This window comes from Rhipicephalus sanguineus, chromosome 7 (assembly GCF_013339695.2).
Source record: "Rhipicephalus sanguineus isolate Rsan-2018 chromosome 7, BIME_Rsan_1.4, whole genome shotgun sequence".
NCBI lineage: Eukaryota > Metazoa > Arthropoda > Arachnida > Ixodida > Ixodidae > Rhipicephalus > Rhipicephalus sanguineus.
In genome coordinates this window covers 2,155,105-2,172,698 of record NC_051182.1, presented here as the reverse complement: position 1 = coordinate 2,172,698, position 17,594 = coordinate 2,155,105, and the positions used below count along the sequence as shown (strand labels likewise).

Here is a 17,594-nt window from a genome sequence, read left to right as displayed (position 1 = left end):
TCCAGCCACACGTGACCGCACGTGACCGCACGCGATTGGTCAATGCAGGGCCGTGACGTCTGTCGCGGTTCACATGGGCCATTCGCGTGCGGCTGGATGTAGCGCCACGCCTCCGTGTTTATTTGGAATGCGTACAAGATTGCACCACTTGTCGTCAAACCGTTTTTGAAGAGAAAACGACTTGGAAATCCTCTCCTCTGATGAAAATCGGTGCCGTGACGGTGACAGGACAGGGTGTTTGACGGCTGTGTGAATGGACACTAAGTTGTCAACCGACGCTTGTGTTTGCATTATGTTTGTGTGCTGTTGCTTGGACAGCAATGTATTCGCGTCTATTTTGCACTGTTTCCAAGATACATTGTGAAATTGTCGGCGACAAAGCTAAACAGACGTGCCTGAAAAAACAGGTAATCTCAATAATAACGAGAAAACATACCTGATACTTTGTCCTCAGCGTGAGATGAAACAGAGCGATAGCCGATTCCACAGTTTATTTATTGCTGTCAAGACAGCGGGCAAGTAGCAAGCGCGAGTTCGGATCGAAGCAGGCGATCGGGTCTGCATAGGCGCTACCATGTTGGTTCATCAACACAATCATCGGCAGTTACCGATACAATAATTAGATGCTTATGGCGTACATGCGAATTGTGATTACCGTATCGCGCATTGCTGTGACGTGGCACGTGCGAAACAAACGCAGTTTTCTTTATCTTCTCCAGTTATAAGGCAATTACAAACAGAACTGTGTTTTGCTGCGCAAGCATGTGGTTTGCTCACGACTCGTAGCTTCAACCCTGTTGCAACCATCTTGTGAGATGGAGTACTTATATTCCAAACGTCCACGATTGGTAGGAGAGTGATCACAGTATATGCAACATCCTTGTGGAAATGCTGCTCTAGAGCAGTCAGATCGCGGCGGATTTTCTCTCAAATTCTGCACAGTCACAATCGGCGTGCTTTCACCGCCAGCGTTGCACGCCAAGAATGTCTGTAAAAGTGAAAGTGTAAAAGTGGTAGAGCATCGGACGCGTTATTCGAAGGTCGCAGGTTCGGTCCCTGCCCGCGGCAAGCTATCTTTTCGTCCACTTTTCTTTCTTCACAATTACCTTACATTTATTACTAAAAACATCCCCTATACTTTCCTTGGCATTATTGTCTGTTAGTTCTCATTAATATTGTAAAAGTGAACATGGCACAAATATCTGCGCTGGAATGATTGAACGTTGTGACAACCAGCTGCAAAATCCGTGACAGATATGGCTGAGAGCAGTCTTTCAGACGCACGCTCTTCGGCAGCCTCCCGAAATAATGTTCTGTATTCCTCGCAATAGGGGCGGGAAAGGCGTATGCGCATGCGTATGCGCGTCATCATGTTCGCGGTTGAGAATACGCATGCTCGCGCTTCATGCAGATGTCGTGGCATATCGCGGCTCCCTTATTAGGATTTGTATCTGCGTGATGGTAAATGTCTACGCGTGCACTCCGCGGGATGTTAAGCGCGTGATATCTGGTCCTCAAGCGTACAGGGATCGCTCACGTTTGAACAAGACTGAACCACGGCACGCAGCCTTGTCTTCAAGCTAACCTGAAGGAACCTCAGGCTTAGTTTCGGTCACGTGGTGCTTGAAACGTCATCCACGGCTCATTTACATGCGCATCACGCTTAAATTCACAGTTTAGCGTGGCAAGCTCAAGCGTACTCCAAGCTTTTGTGATATCTACATTAAAATCGGCAAATGTACCAGATATGCCGTTCCTTCATCCCCTTTAGCCCACGCAAAGCGTGTTCTTGTGAAACTTTCAACGTCTGTTTTAGCTGATCCTGTGCTGATATATACTGTTTTGCAAACGTCCACTTTCCAACACGAGTGGAGCATGCACACATTCCCTGGGCCGTGGCATGCAGGTATAAGCCACACGTGACCGGGGGAAAGGGCTCCAGGGCGTACTTGAGAGATATGTCACAGTATTTAGGTTATGATCTACCATTCGTGTTCGTCGTACCCTTATGCCCTCTTATGCCAATTTCGGTTCATGCCAAGTTAAGGAAATAACAGCGAAAGCACCCAGACGTAGGCAGCTAGATCGATAGATAGTTAGATAGGAACGGCAAAAGTCCCTATGGCTCGCCAAGAAATGCTTCGAATTTAATAGTAGGGATGTCGGTATAGCTGTATTTTCGTGCACTTTGACAACTGTGAGTGTGCTTCATTCTTAAAACAATGTTCCATAACTTTTAAAAATGCACACAAATGTACGAGAGTAATGGTCGGAGCACGCTCGATCGGAAAAGCCCCTGCTTTGTTCGTGAGCGCCTCATCTCTTGCTCTGACTGCAAGAAAAGTTGCAAACCTTGACGCTACTGCCCTGCACGTGCAATAACTAGCGCTCTTTGCGATCTGTTTTCTCGGTAACCAATGTTCATGCTGAAAATAAAGGTAAATCGGAAGATAGTCCTTTTTTTTTGTCCTCGTCTCATCGGAGGTACATTCCTTATAATTTTGTTAACCAACCAGCCCAACATTACGCACTGCTTATAGTGTTATCTATCTCTCAAAGGTTAGGCCCATAAGGCTCTACTGTTCTAAACGTTACGGCCCTGTTATGAACGTTACAGCTCCTCGGTTCCTTTACACAAAGCAGCCCGTTTGAATACCCTGTCAACACTTGAATCGCAGCCGCGGTGTTCGCTTTTCGATGGAGGGGAAACGCTAAAGGCCCGCGTACTGTGCGATGTCATAGCAAGTCAAGGAACACGAGAACGTTGAAATTTCGGGAGCCCTTCACTATGATGGGTCACAAAATCATATGGTGGTTTTGGAGCGCGAAACTGCAGGTAGTAATAAACGTGACAAGACAGTTCTATTGCTATGAAAATAAATTATTTGCATCGCATGGAATCCCCAGAAATCAGACATAGCGACTGCGCAAAATCAAGAAGAGGGCAGGAGAGGGGCGACCACGCAAGCGCTAACTTTCTCCGTTGTTTTTTCGTATCACCCAGACATGTCATTATAAGCCAACGCATTGCCTCGTTGCTTTCGTGAGCGTAAATCAATATCGTATCGCTAAGGTAGTGGCGCGCGAAGAAAGGGAAAAGGGTCATTCTAACGCATTCTAACGGGGTCAGAGAAAGCGCCTTAATTACAGCTTTCGCGGCACTGAATTATGTCACCGCCACGGTGCAACACCCCTTGAGCCACGTCTGCTATCCTGCATAGAATTTCTAGCAGAGCTATCTCGTCCTCTCGGGATCAGCCAGAGGCACAAAAGGGCATCGTACCCTGCCGACGACACACCATTACGGCTGAAACTGCTCGCGGCTTTCTTGTTTCATTACGACACGACGAATGACTCAGCCGTGAACGAATGAACAGGAATAGATAAAGGGCTCGCTCATTTGCGAGACGCTATGGTGGCTTCATTAAGCCGTCGCTTGGTGATTCATGGCATCAACGCAACAACAACCTCAACAACAGAACGAATTCATGAGAATAAAACACCTTAAACGACGACTGGTTTTAGGCCATACTTCTGGGCAGCGTATTTCTGTACCGGGAAAAAAAATGCGAGTAGTACCTCTGCTTTGTTCGCCGACCTTTTTGAGACGCATAAACACTGTTAATCTCAAAACGGTATTCACCGGAGCTAGTTGGTCTATAGCTTACAATTGTTCGAGCTGGGGAACTTAAAACGGTGGACGAAGAGAAGAGGGACAAGGACGTCCTTGTCTCTCTTCTCTTTGTCCCTCGTTCTATGTTCCGCTGCTCGAACCAGTGTTAGCACCTTTAATCCACGGGTGGCGTGCAGGTAAATTAGAACGAGCAAAACTGTAATTTCGGCGAGCTGGTTCATCGTCGAACTTGTTTGGGGCAGCGCTACAAAAAACACACGGACAAAGACACATCGTAGACAAATAGGTAGCGCCCGTGGCGTCTACTATGTGCCTTTTGTCCGTGTGTTCCTTAGCGCTGCCCCAAACTAGTAGGACGAGCAGTTGATTTAGATTTGTTGACATGGGAGGTTATGATGCACCGCTTTATGCTAACACTTCTTATGCTGGCACGCGTTTAGGCTTAATATAGTGTTCAGCTAGGCCTGGTTGAAAAGTTCAAGTGGTACATTGGTGAGGACTGCAATGAAGTACAAGCTGCGCTCACGGAATGGTATTTCTTGTGAACTTTATTTTATATAGTTGCCGGTCCAACATATACTCTTCCTGTATTCGTAAATTTGAGCCGATTATTACCCTCCGCTATCTGTTATATGCGTCCTTTATCTTAACAAACGACTCCACAAACTATGATTATCCATTTGAAACTAACCAAAGGGCGAATGTACCATATATAGCTTATGGGTGTGTCCAGAGAAGATCGAACACGAGGTCCCGGTCACCATTCCCGATTCTGATGAAATTTACTGTAGGTCTAGGCATTACACCCAGAACATTGGTTTCGCAGTTAGTTTCGCGAAAAAAAATTTTGTTCGCCTGAAAAAAATATACAGATTTTGACCGCAAAAAAAACGCTTTTCCGCCAATTTCGCGATTTCTGAAATTTGAGCGCACCTAGGGAAAAAACGGTGCACTTCTTCGTCACAATATTTATTCCCCTTAAAGAACAAGCGAAATACAATCTTATCAATCTATTATTTTCCTTGCTTGTCGAAGCACTTTTGAAGAAAAAAATCACAAACTTCGCAAATCGCACAAAATACCTGTATTTCAGGAATTTATTGCTGCATGCAAGTTAAAGTGAGGATAATAAAAATAGGTACATATTAACTTTCATACTTTCACTCTCTTTTAAAATAATTTGCGTGGTTTTGTCGCGACCCGTTTTACTTGATAATTGGGCTGAAACGTACGTGATTTACCAAAAACGCCAAACTTTGAAAATGATTTTTTCAAAAAGACCATTTTTAATTGTTTTTTAAATTCCTCTGATTGAAGTCAAGGACGTCATCTACCATTGTCCACAAAAAAACGTTGCATTATTTTGGTTGCTAACAAGTAATAGTGCGTCAAATATGACCATGCCAGCCTAGGGGCCGCGTCGTTCGTTATGGGCTGAAACTCGGATATAAGTTGCTAAAAATACTTGTACGTGACATAATCACAAATCAGCAGCTCCACACCAACAAATGCGCAGCCCGGTGTCATGGTTCAGCAAGCTTTGTCTTGGGATCAGCCGCTTGACAAACCCGCAGCAGCGGCCGCTCGATGCTGCGGGCACTCGCATTACATGAGTGCCGCTTCGACTGCGGATGAGCGCCGCTTGCGCGCCAAAGTACGCTCCGAGGACAAACGAGAGAAGGAATGCATCACTGTGAAAGTTAAAGGCCGTTAAGTGCCAACAAATGTCATAGTATGCAACAAAAACTCTGCCGGCAATTTTCCAGTGAGCGCCTTCAATACAGCACGGATGTATTTTTTCTCCCTGCTGTTATGCCCGAAGCCGCATAATATCGTGATAAACACTCGACTTGCGTTGAATATTCTTTCTGCGGACGCACAACAATACAGTATTCTAAAAGCGGTTCTTTAATGAAGTAGAGGACATGGACACACTTCTTTTCACAGCCGGCTGACACAAGTGTTCTGGCACGAGATGAACAACTGCAGTTTGAGTTGCTCGACCATTGGAAGCACGTATGACAGCTTTCTTTAGATGTGAATGGCTTTTTTTTTGTGTCATATGTTGCTCATAGAATGAACCTAATTATCCTTAGGGCTTCAGAAGAGAGAAAGCACCACATGAGCGCACTACTGGAGGCGCTCACTGGGAAATTGTCGGCAGAGTTTTTATTGCATACTATGACATTTGTTGGCACTTAACGGCCTTTAACTTTCACAGTGATGCATTCCTTCTCTCATTTGACCTCGGAGCGTACTTTGGCGCGCAAGCGGCGCTCATCCGCAGTCGAAGCGGCACTCATGTAATACGAGTGCCCGTAGCATCGAGCGGCCGCTGCTGCGGGTTTGTCAAGCGTCTGATCCCAAGACAAACCTTGCTGAACCATGACACCGAGCTACGCATTTGTTGGTGTGGAGCTGCTGATTTGTGATTACGTCATGTACAAGTGTTTTTAGCAACTTATATCCGAGTTTCAGCCCATAACGAACGACGCGGCCCCTAGTCTGGCATGGTCACATTTGACGCACTATAACTTGTTAGGAACCAAAATAATGCAACGTTTTTTTGTGCACAATGGTAGATGACGTCCTTGACTTCAATCAGAGGGATTTAAAAAAAAATTAAAAATGGCCTTCCTGAGAAAATCATTTTCAAATTTCGGCGTTTTCGGTAAATCACTTACGTTTCAGCCCAATTACCGAGTAAAACGGAGCGCGATAAAACCACGTAAATTACTTTAAAAGAAAGTGAAGGTATCAAAGTTAACATGTACCGATTTTTATTATCCTCACTTTAACTTCCTTGCAGGAATAAATTCCTGAACTACAGGTATTTTGTGCGATTTGCCAAGTTTGTGATTTTTTTTCTTCAAAAGTGCTTCGACAAGCAAGGAAAATAATAGACTCATAAGATTGTATTTCACTTGTTCTTTAAGGGGAATAAATATTGTGACGAAGAAGTGCACCGTTTTTTCCCTAGGTGCGCTCAAAATTCAGAAATCGCGAGATTGGCGGAAAAGCGTTTTTTGCGGCCAAAATTTGTATATTTTTTTCAGGCGAACAAAATTTTTTTTCGCAAACCTAACTGCGAAACCATTGTTCTGGGTGTAATGCGTAGACCTACAGTAAATTTCATCAGAATCGGGAACGGTGACCGGGACCTCGTGTTCGATCTTATCTGGACACACCCTTATGTTCTCAGCAGCTTTACACATAATTTGACGTAAAGGTGAAGCAAGTCATTCTCATAATTTCATACCACTGGCCTGCTCGTGTAGCATGATTTCATGACGCAAGATATATTACACCCTTGTTCTTCAAGTGAATGAATCTCAGCAGCACTGGCACTAATCTCACTTCCTGTCCGTCCGTTCACGGAAGTTCTGCTATACAGCGCTTGACAGGATGTTGTCGCAACACGGCAAAAAACGAAATCACTAAAGTTGCCGCATTAGCAAACGACAGTTCAGAATTTTCATTTCACCTAACCACAGCTGCACAGAATTACAGGCAAGCTGCAGGGGCCTCTTACCACATGACGGCGATTTTGTCGCTTTAACGCCACGACAGAGCGCAGTTCAGCGAAAGCTCAGGCTTTCTTTGTTCGTGAATATTGGTCTTGCCGCAGACGTGTGCAGAGTCCCCTATGAAATTGGGCTCTATATCGGAGCCCAAATAATTACGAGCGTGCCGCCAGGGACGCCCGAGCTAAAGAAGCGATCGTATCGTCTCCGAAACGAATGCCCGCGCTGTTTGTCTCGCGTGGTGCCCGAAGGCACGCCTTGGGCTCCCCTGGCAAGCGTGCCTTCAACCAAGGTTAGCACACGGGCCAACCTTGATGGTTCCGTAATCGTAGAAGCAGTTCTTTCGCCTACTCTCCCCTCCCCGGCCTCTTGAACGATAAGTCATGAGGCGATTACTGGGTTTCTTATTTCGTTTATGAAGAAAAATATGGTTTCCGCCTACTGCGACGCCCGCTTGCAACTGCGTTTCTCGATATTTGTTTTTCGTTTTGTAAGCAAGTACATTTTCTTTTGCCCACGGATGTGCTCGCAGGGCGCTACTTGACATTTAGTTTCGTGCAGCTCACTGTCGCGAATTGTCCTCTTTATTGAGTGATTGTTTGTAGAGCTTGTAGAATTACGATGGATCTTAGCTGTGGTGAAGTAAAGTGGTAGAGCATTTTTCATACAGCAACAAACAGCTCGAGAATCTGGACGTCACCCATTGACGGTTTTCTTTTTTCTTGGTTTCTCACGAAGGCGCCGCCCTGACTCTGCCTCATTTCCAATCAGCTGCGAGGAAGTGAAGGCTTACTTTGCGCTACACCTGTCTCCCGGTCACGCGCTCTCTTGTTGCTGTGGCCATTCCAAGATATGGCGCCTGACCTGGAAGCCAAATGCTTGGTTTTGTTTAACTCGCCTAGCGGCCGCGATGGCGAGGGTATACTCCAAGCAATGTGTGTGACGGGATCATATAGGTGAGTGTCGAACGAAAAGGGCGAAACGAAATACATTAAGATATGGCAGTTATACGAGGACGCAAGAGAAGGCTCCGCCCCTTGCAAGGGAAACGGTATAAAATAGCCACGGTCAGAGTGGAAGTGCACTGGAAATAAACCGTTTCCCGTGCACCACAAACATGAACAACCTCGTAAGTACCATCAGACACTTTTTTCTCGCGCTTATCGTCACTTGTGAGAAACAAAGAGGGCGAACGACCGCACACTCTGCCGCGGTTCCATGTTTTGTCAACACTGTGAAAGCCTGGCAGGCTTTCTCCAAGAACGTTGCGCTAAAAACCGTTCTTTTTCAACGAATATTTATGTCACTTATTGCGGCCAAGTTCTGGTATGGTACTTCAGGAATGCGTTATGCGAGGGACCAGGACAATAAATTTAACCAGGATCACGTGAACGATGCCTTCAGCGCTGAAATCTTACGTCTTCTACTCGTGAGCGAAAGGTTTACGGTTGATATCTAGAAGTTGAAGCAGATAGCATGCCTTATGGTTGCTCTTGAGCTGTCCCACTTCCCGACAATTCGTAACGGCTGATACAAAACAAGAACGTGACCAGGCACCTATTGAAGATACAGGCACAGCGATCGCATATTGATTACTGCTCCCTTCATCAGAAATTTAATTATGCGAAAAAATAATAATTTCATTGCGTCCATAGCGTTTACCGTGCCGTAAATCAGACATCGGTTCCCAACAGAATACTTCTACTACTTTTACTTTTTCTTGTCTGCTGATCATAATGGTGAGATTCCTTAACAAAGTGAGGTACTGGGCTAGTTCGTTTTGCATTATTAACATACTGCGCTACAGTTACTGGGACAAAAGAAGTTAGGGAGGACACGTATCTTGAAGCGGAAACGACAAAAAAATTACAGTTACAAATCGTTACATCCAATTTGGAGGGGGTTGCAGGAAGCAGCAATGTAGCCTCTTACTTATAACCAGGTGTTGTTGCGTCCACTGCATTCGCGGTTCTTGGCTGTTTCTTTTTTATTTTGTTTCTCTTTTTTCAAACAATCTATATACTGCTACCAGCAACGCCGCAACTTTATTTCTATCCACTTATTTTCTCTTTTTTTTTTTTTTTGCTCAGCAAAGCTTCAATTTGGGCTAGTTGGTACGGCATAGCAATGGAGATGCGCTGAGTGAATGAAGCACAAACGAGAAACGTAGCAAACCACTCGCCTTGTAGCTTGATACGTTTCTCGTTTGTGCTTCATTCACTCAGCGCATCTACATTGCTATTTTTTTTTTGCTACAAATACTACAAACATCTGCTACTGATATGAACTGCTCAACATCTTCATACTCAAGATCCTGTGAGAGGTGGATGCCTACAAGTTGTCCTAAGGAGGTGTCCTAACGAGATCTTTGTACCACAATTAGTGACTATATTTGTATGTCATTTGCTTTGTGTTGCTTGTTTTTTTATTGTTGTGCATTGCCCTTCCCCTCTGAAATGTACTGTGTACCCTGAGGGTAAAATAAATAAATTAATAAATATAATGGCATGTAGCATACAGATGCCACATCCCCTTGCGAATACTTGCCGCAATGCGTTGTAGTCCTTAGGCATCCAGCTCTGCTGTCAATGGTAAAACACTGGCCCTTCTATTTTTCTGTCGACATTGTGCGCTGATTGCTACACTCATGCATTTGTAAATATGAATGGCAATGTTTGTGTTCATCATTCATACGCAATGCACGGCCTCCCCCACTCGTTATTCTGTGACTTCTGGCTGTCTGTCTACACTCGTGATGCCGTACTTCGCAATTTCTTTCCCTTTCCGGGTCCGCGCCAACAACAAATGTTTATCCTTGCTGTGATCGGCGTTTATTCACCCTGGCAAGATATTGATGTATTGCCTACGTAAGCCTTTCTTGCATTGGTGCTGTGACATAAGTATTCATATAATTTGACTGTCGAAATGGCCTCCTATTGAATTAGCATCATCTCAGTACGAAATGTTTCGCAAATATCATATTTCGAACGTTTCTGTGCTAGAATTGTGCCTTCAGAATTTCGCGCCACACATATTTATTTGAGGGAAGAATGTGTTAGAATAATATGTAGAAAATCGAGAAGGACAATGAGTGCGGGCGACAACGAATCTCCAGAATATCAACAAACACAATGAATTAGAGTTATCAAAAATAATCAAACGATTCAGCGGAGCTTAGGTAACATGACGAATCTCCTGTGTATACAGTGTCACGTAAGAGCCTGTTATGAGTGTAGTTGTGACAGTTTAAGGAAGGCGGTGCCATTCCTCATATGTACGAAGAGTGAAAGAGTGAATCGATAATTTCCTTCAACACAGCTAAATTCCTGTGGGCTACAAGGTTCGGAATGTACTCAGGCCGAAGTAAACTGTCGTCATGAACTTTGGGATGGTAGAAAATTTTACAAAACAGCGAAACACAGGCGAAATTGCGGGAAGACTCTTCGGCCAGCATTGGAACAACGCTGCCTTCGAACGCTGACATTGGTGCTGCCATTTTGTTAGTAAGCCTCCCTAAGTGAGGTGGTGAACCTCAGTTTGGAGCAACCACGGCTAGTGGTATAACTGCAGTTAGGCTTTCCATTTAACTGGATGTAACTACGGCTTAAGGGAACTGAGGATTGTCGTGGCTCAAGTTAGCGTGGTCCTGTAGCTAGGGCATTACTTGGTATTTCTTGCCCACGAGATCGCCCAATGGCTGCAGTGATGCTATAATGCGATTGTATTCATCTTGGGGACGTATGTAAACTCAAAACAGGTGTAGGTAAGCTCGTTTGTACGTACCATCTTGTCTCTTTTCATATCACGTCCCTGTACGCGTTATCTACGCAGCTAACACTTGCGAATACGTTAAAAAAATTTTATTACAATAAAATTATCAAGAATATTTAAGCTGTGTGGGTGTAACGGATGAGATGTACAAAAATGTTCATGAGACTTTTACTACGGTAAGTCAAATTCGAACTGTCCGTCTGCCTCATGAAGAATCATTATTTTACGAGAAATTCTCATGCTATGCGCATCTGCAGGGCTCTGCAGTGCTCAAATGGTAATGCTGATTTTGGCATTCTTCGTCGTCTACAGGTGGGCTCTTATAAAGTTGTACTTCCTCTCACTCTCACCTGCTCATCAAATACGAATGTGATGTACAGTAAAAGGCGCCAGCGTCAGCAGCAACAATATAACTTACAAAATATCCCTCGAATTATGCAAATTCCCAGCATTAGAACCAATGTGCTCCCTGTCGCTTACAAGCCATATTACAGCCACCTAGAGGTGCCTCGAGTGGCATAATAGCTTAATGTGGCTCCTCTCAAATAATGGTATACATTTGATGTACAGGTCATCTTCGTCTTCGTTGGCCTCGTCAGCGCTGTCTGCGGCGGCTTCGTTGGCGGTTATGGCCTGGGCTACGGCTATGGCCTCGGCTACGGCCTCGGCTACGGCTATGGGCATGGCCTCGGCTACGGCCTTGGCTACGGCCTCGGCTACGGCTACGGTCATGCCGTTGTGGCTGCTCCCGTCCTGAAGACGGTTGTCGCTGCTCCCGTGGTGAAGCATGTTGTCGCCGCCCCCGTCCTGAAGACGGTTGTGGCTGCTCCCGTGGTGAAGGCTGTCGCAGCTCCTATCGCCGTTGGTTACGGCCTTGGCTACGGACTTGGTTATGGTCATGGTTACGGCTACGGGCTCGGATTTGGCTTTAAGGGTCTCGGCCACTACTACAAATAAGCTTTCCAACGAGACAAGATGGTGAGTTCCTCTACTATAATTGAATTGCCTAATATCAATGACCGAAAGGCTGTACAGATAGCAGAAACCCTCCAAAAATATTCACAGACAGTTTGATTGAGGCACATATATGTACAAATTAGGCTAAGGCGGGAACGTTGAGTATATATGAAACTTGTAGCTTGCTACCCTAAATTGGAGGATTGAAAGGGTGATAAAATATGAGTTGACTTACGTCCTTTGGCGAAGATATGACAGCACCACTGCGAGGAGGTGCTTACACTCATGAAAAGACAAATACTTGTTTGGAGTGGTAAACCAACTTTCATTCAGTGATCCGTCCAGGCCTCCACGTACGTGGATGAAAAGTTATGGCAGATGGTGCCATGCATGAAGGAAGAGCGGAGCTTGGTGACCTTCCTCGTTTCTCTTTATTTTTACTTGCCTGTTACAGCGAAAGCTACTATGAGACCAACACAACAGCCGATTTTGACGCCGTAGTTGTCGGTGATGCCGTAGTTCTGACGCCGCTGCTGTCCGTAACCGCTATCGCGCGAATTAAGAAAAAAAAAATGAAACAAGAATGAAATGTCCGAAATCGGATGGCATTCAAACCCGGACTCTCTGCGTGGCAGTCGAATATTCTACCACAAAGCTACGCCAGTGCTTGAAATTCCTTCGAAAAAGTGTCCTATACAGGCGTCATGTCGGACAAGAAGTCACTTTTACATATTTAATATAGCGTGGTAGAAGAGTCAACTCTTCACAGGGAGCCTGTGAAGCGATTGGGAGCATTTGGCTCCCGACCCCTTCGCGGGCGATGCCCTCCGAGGGTTTTTAGAAACCCTCGTCCCAGGACACAATAAAGTTCCTCTGTCTGTCTGTCTGTCTGTCTGTCTGTCTGTCTGTCTGTCCGTCTGTCTGTGAGAGTAAAATAACAATCAGGTGTCACACAATCCGAACTGCGCAACGAATGGGTCGCTGAATGCTTCCAACGCATTACAGAGGGCTCAGTTATAATTCTTCATCGTCGTCAGCCACAGAAGAAACAAAGTGCACATAATGTCTCACAGATGAGTTGCGGGTACTAGGCTTCTCCTCAGAATGACGAATAATAGCATATTGGGTGCTTCCCTACTTCAGAAAAATTAAGATTTATGGGTACCCTCCAAGTGTAATGGCGTTAGTTAAACCAAGGGAGCTTACAACAAGCTCTAGATAGGCCGCTCTTCCAACTTTCCCTGTGACTTTCCTGCGTGTTCGGCAGGCCAGGCGATTTTTAGATGTGAAGCATCTTATAGCGCAGTTCAAACCGGTGGTGGTGTGCGGCGTGACCACCCTTACCGAGCATGCGCATATCCTCTCCACACACACCTCCTCTCCACTCCCCTCACCACTCCTCCTGTCCACTTCCCCTCTCTCCTTTCCCCTTCTTCTCTCCACTTCCCCTCTTCCCTCCCCCTCTCCACTCTTCATCTGAAACGTGGGCTAGACATGCCGAAATTCTCTCCTGCGCAACGCCGCGATGAGCGCCAGCGCATGCGCGTCCCCTCCTCCTCTCTTTCCTCTCCTACGCTGGCCCCTCTCGCGCGCCTGTCGACCGCGTTCCCCGCTCGCCTTGTGCGAATTAACGGTCAGGCTAGAGGAAAGACAAGACGTGCGTAGCGTTCCTCTTCGCGTTCCACGACGCGAGGTCGGTAGCATGCCCAACGAACGCCAACGGAACGCGTTCGTGCAAGTGCTCCGGCTTCGCGTCGCCTCATGGTCCCTTTTAGCGGGAAATGGTGTAATTTCCTAACACTAAAGTGTATTATTCCGGGGTCCACCAAGACTTCAGTGACGTATTTCCGTCACGGAAATGACGTCGAAAAATTTACACGATCAGATGGCAAAGAAAAAAAGTTTCGTCAACGGGCATCGAACCCACGATCGCTCGGTCCGCAACAACAGATGCTGGGCACGCTATCCACTGCGCCACGGTCACAGACTCTACAGGCTTTACAAACGCGCCTTTTATATCTACCACTCTCCCGGTCGGCGGGGTGGTGTTGCCCTCTGGGAGCGGTTAGGTAAAGTAATTCGTCATTAACGTGGCCTCCGCGATTAGCACCTGCAACGCGTTACACGTCCGTCCCATTCGGCGCGTTTTCAATAGAAGTTCAATTTTGCAATGCCCTGACACACCGCGAGGTGGCGACCTTACCCCAAGCGTCGTAAAAGTGTCGGCCTCGCTCATAACATAACGCTAATCCAAACCAAAAATAGCTCTGCGACGCGCGCCTGCCTCACCTCTCTGTAACACCGCGTTCCCCGCCTACGCGCTCTCCCCGAGAAAAATCGCGGCCGGGGGGCGGCACGACGCGCTTTGCGTTCCCCTCTAGTCCGGCCGTGGTGTTCAATCACATTTTAACATGCTGCGCGATGGCGACCAAGTTCTGCGTCCAATATGCGACGCTCTTCTGGCTATCACACCTCGTTCTCTGATTACGCTTTCACCGTTAACTACTACAGCTACCACAAGGGTTCGTTTAATCATTTAACATGGACGTTATAGTCGTCGGGATGGAGATGTACCACCAATGATGAAAGTCGATGCATCCACGTTAAACGGTGCTATAGCTGCCAGACATCAATATACATTGTGCAAACTCTCTTATATCAATGTATAGTACAGATTCAGTTACTTCTGTAAGGGCACGCGTTACTTTCGTGTTATTCCGATTCCTATGATGGAGGGATGAACTTTTTTCCTGTCTGTTTCTTTCCATATCTTTCTACTTCTTTCTATGCCTTTCTCCTTCATTTTTCTTTTTATCTCTTTCTCTCTCTCTCTATTTCTCTCTGTCTTGCTCTCTGCTTTTTCTACCGTTTTTCGTATCTGTTTCTCTCCCCTCCTATGTCATTCTCTGTATTTCTATCTTTTATGTGTTTACTCCATTAATTTCTCTCTGCTTTCTCTTTCCTGCCATCGCTTTCGTTCTGTGTCTCTCTTTTTCATTCTTTCTTTCTATCTCTTCCTTTCTGCCTTTCCACTTCGTCGAACAGAACTTTCGTTCAACGCTCGCACTTGCTGTACTCGGTAGTGAGGCTTGTCGAATTCCTGTGGTGCATATCCACCTGCGGTTTTTTGCAACACAGCAAAAACTACGGCGACCTACAAAAGTTCGCTGTTAAAAGCAAGCTTTTCGTGCTCTCATCAGTATATAACATTTCCTGGCAGAGGCGCCGTCTAAGATTATTTCGGACTGTTAGCCAAGTGTTTGTTTCACTGCTGAAACACTAGCATAGCCAGAATAGTATTAAAGGACAATGCGAGCACTACGGTACTAAGCAGACTCGGAGCTTTTTCACCAAGGTCCTCGTTGAGCTAGCATATTAGATTTTTAATGTCACGAGTGTTTTGTGCATTTGACACTTTCTGAATATCATACCAGGCGATATATTTCGGCACAAGAAACCTACAGCCCAATTTCATTCAGCATCATCATTGCCGTCAATTTTATGGCCGCTGCAAAACAGGACCTTTCCCAATGATCTCCATTTTTTTCTATACACACACTCTGCTCTGTCTTACATGCGCAATGCAAAATTTTTTTTCAGTTGTATAAAGCCTACCTCAAAGCTCGTAGCTGTCCGAAGTATCATTCTCGCGTAAATTTCCAACCGTGTGTGGTAATAATTACACCGCGCAAGGAATACACCCAACGGATCGTTCAGCTGTGTCACCCTGAAGAAGCCGACGGTAACACTCGTGCGCTCATTATCTTCTCACGCCAGAACAGACTCTTTCGCAAACTCCACAGTTTCATATTGGTGGATGAGCCACGGAAGAAAAAAAAAACCACGACGCTAGCACCAGTGTCGTCATTCCTAACATTCGTCGGTGCATGTTTTCCACCAAGGTTAAACGTACCAACTATCTCAAATGGCCATCTTGCCTCAGTTTCATTCAATTATTGGGTGGCTAAGTGCTTTAGCTGTCTTCCTAATTGTCGACATTCACTGCAGAAGTTCACGAAACATTTTACTTACCATTAATGTGCTGCAACTTGAAATTTCTGCCTGTCCATCATACCTCCTGCGTATTCGAGGGTACTGAAGATCGTTTTGAGAATACAAATGTGAATCAAGTCTCCCTCTCACCTGGAACTGTGGGACAGCGCAAAAACCGATGACGCAGAAAAGCCGCACAACAACTGCACGTGGCGTTGACTAGCAGCTGACTCTAATTTTGCCGAAGGGACTATAATAATAAAAATAATATCTGGGGTTTAACGTCCCAAAACCACGATATGATTATGAGAGACGCCGTAGTGGAGGACTCCGGAAATTTCGACCACCTGGGGTTCTTTAACGTGCACCTAAATCTAAGTACACGGGCCTCAAACATTTTCGCCTCCATCGAAAATGCAGCCGCCGCGGCCGGGATTCGATCCCGCGACCTTCGAGCGAAGGGACTATCAAAATATATACACGCAACAGCAACTGATCAATAATGTCCAAATAAAAGAGAGTTATCCGTAACATTACATGATGCTGCGTGCGTATGGGGTACAGTACTGTGCCTTTTCTGCGTCCTGGGTTTTGTCTCGCTGTCACCTAGTTCGAAATGTTTAGCCAACGAGCCTAAAATTTCGCAAAATCTCTGACATTTCTATTTTTGTTTACCTCATGCAATATAAGCTTTTTCCGGCGGTTCTAATAAAAAAAATCACTCACGGCTCTACCCACGCATACACTTATACTGATATAATGACATTCAATTTCAGCTGCTTCTTCCTATTGAAGCTTGTTTTCGTGAAATAGTCCGCTATTTTTCACCAGAATCGTAACTTCAAGGCACTTAACAGCACACTTTTTTTCGGTGCTACTGGAAATACCATTACTTTTTTTATTTATATAACTTATATAAACTATGAGCCACATTAGAATGATGTCTTGCAAAAGTATGCTTAAAAGGATTAAAACATTAATAAAGATCGTTCCAATCGCTATTTTTTGCAATCTAGAATATATTTTTTCTTACTTAGTTGTATAGCAGCACATTGTATAACTAAACGAATTGTGGCCTAAAATAATTAGAAAAAATAAATTTTCGCGAAGTGTTCTTGACATACCAATTGATATCCTTCACGCCTACGTTGAATTGTTTTTATTTAAGTGGAAATATATATCTACGTGGCCCGCAGAACAGTATACGACATTACGAACATCGTATTTTTTGTTGTTTTTTTCAGACACTTGAAGAGCTGAAGTGCGACTGTTTTGCTGTGGTGGTGATTAGGCCATGAAGCTATTGATTGTAATAAATTTCATATTTCTTTTACAAACTTTGACTCACTGAATGATTATCAGGTCTTCAACTTCCGGCCTACGAAAGAGCCGAGGAGGTGACGCCATGGCATTTCCTGGTAGCATCTCTCCCTAAGCTAAGTAAAGAAACAATTCCTCTATTCCTCTAGAAACAAGTCCTGTCCCCAACTCGCCCAACTTTCAACCCTTGTGCGTCCGTTTGTATGTGACATGTATATATACCTAAGCAAAATTGAAAATTTTCGGGGGGGGGGGGGTTGAACCCTCCCCGCCCCCCCGGCTGCCAGTAGTAGACAAGCCATTTAGCGGTGTCTATTACAAGAGCAGTGAAACACATGTACTCATCGCACTTGTCCTGCGCGTTGCGGGCTAAACCACCGCTCTGATTGGCCACC

General features: G+C 45.3%; 1 protein-coding gene across 1 annotated transcript; it reads left to right on the top strand.

Annotated features, from left to right (window-relative positions):
• Nucleotides 1-8,184: 8,184 nt before the first annotated feature.
• On the top strand, nucleotides 8,185-17,216 carry LOC119400601 (glycine-rich protein-like). The gene is made up of 3 exons (XM_037667661.1): nucleotides 8,185-8,287; nucleotides 11,500-11,907; nucleotides 17,124-17,216. The coding sequence occupies exons 1-2, from the start codon at nucleotides 8,276-8,278 to the stop codon at nucleotides 11,884-11,886; spliced, it is 399 nt and encodes a 132-aa protein (XP_037523589.1). The 5' UTR covers nucleotides 8,185-8,275; the 3' UTR covers nucleotides 11,887-11,907; nucleotides 17,124-17,216.
• Nucleotides 17,217-17,594: the final 378 nt, after the last annotated feature.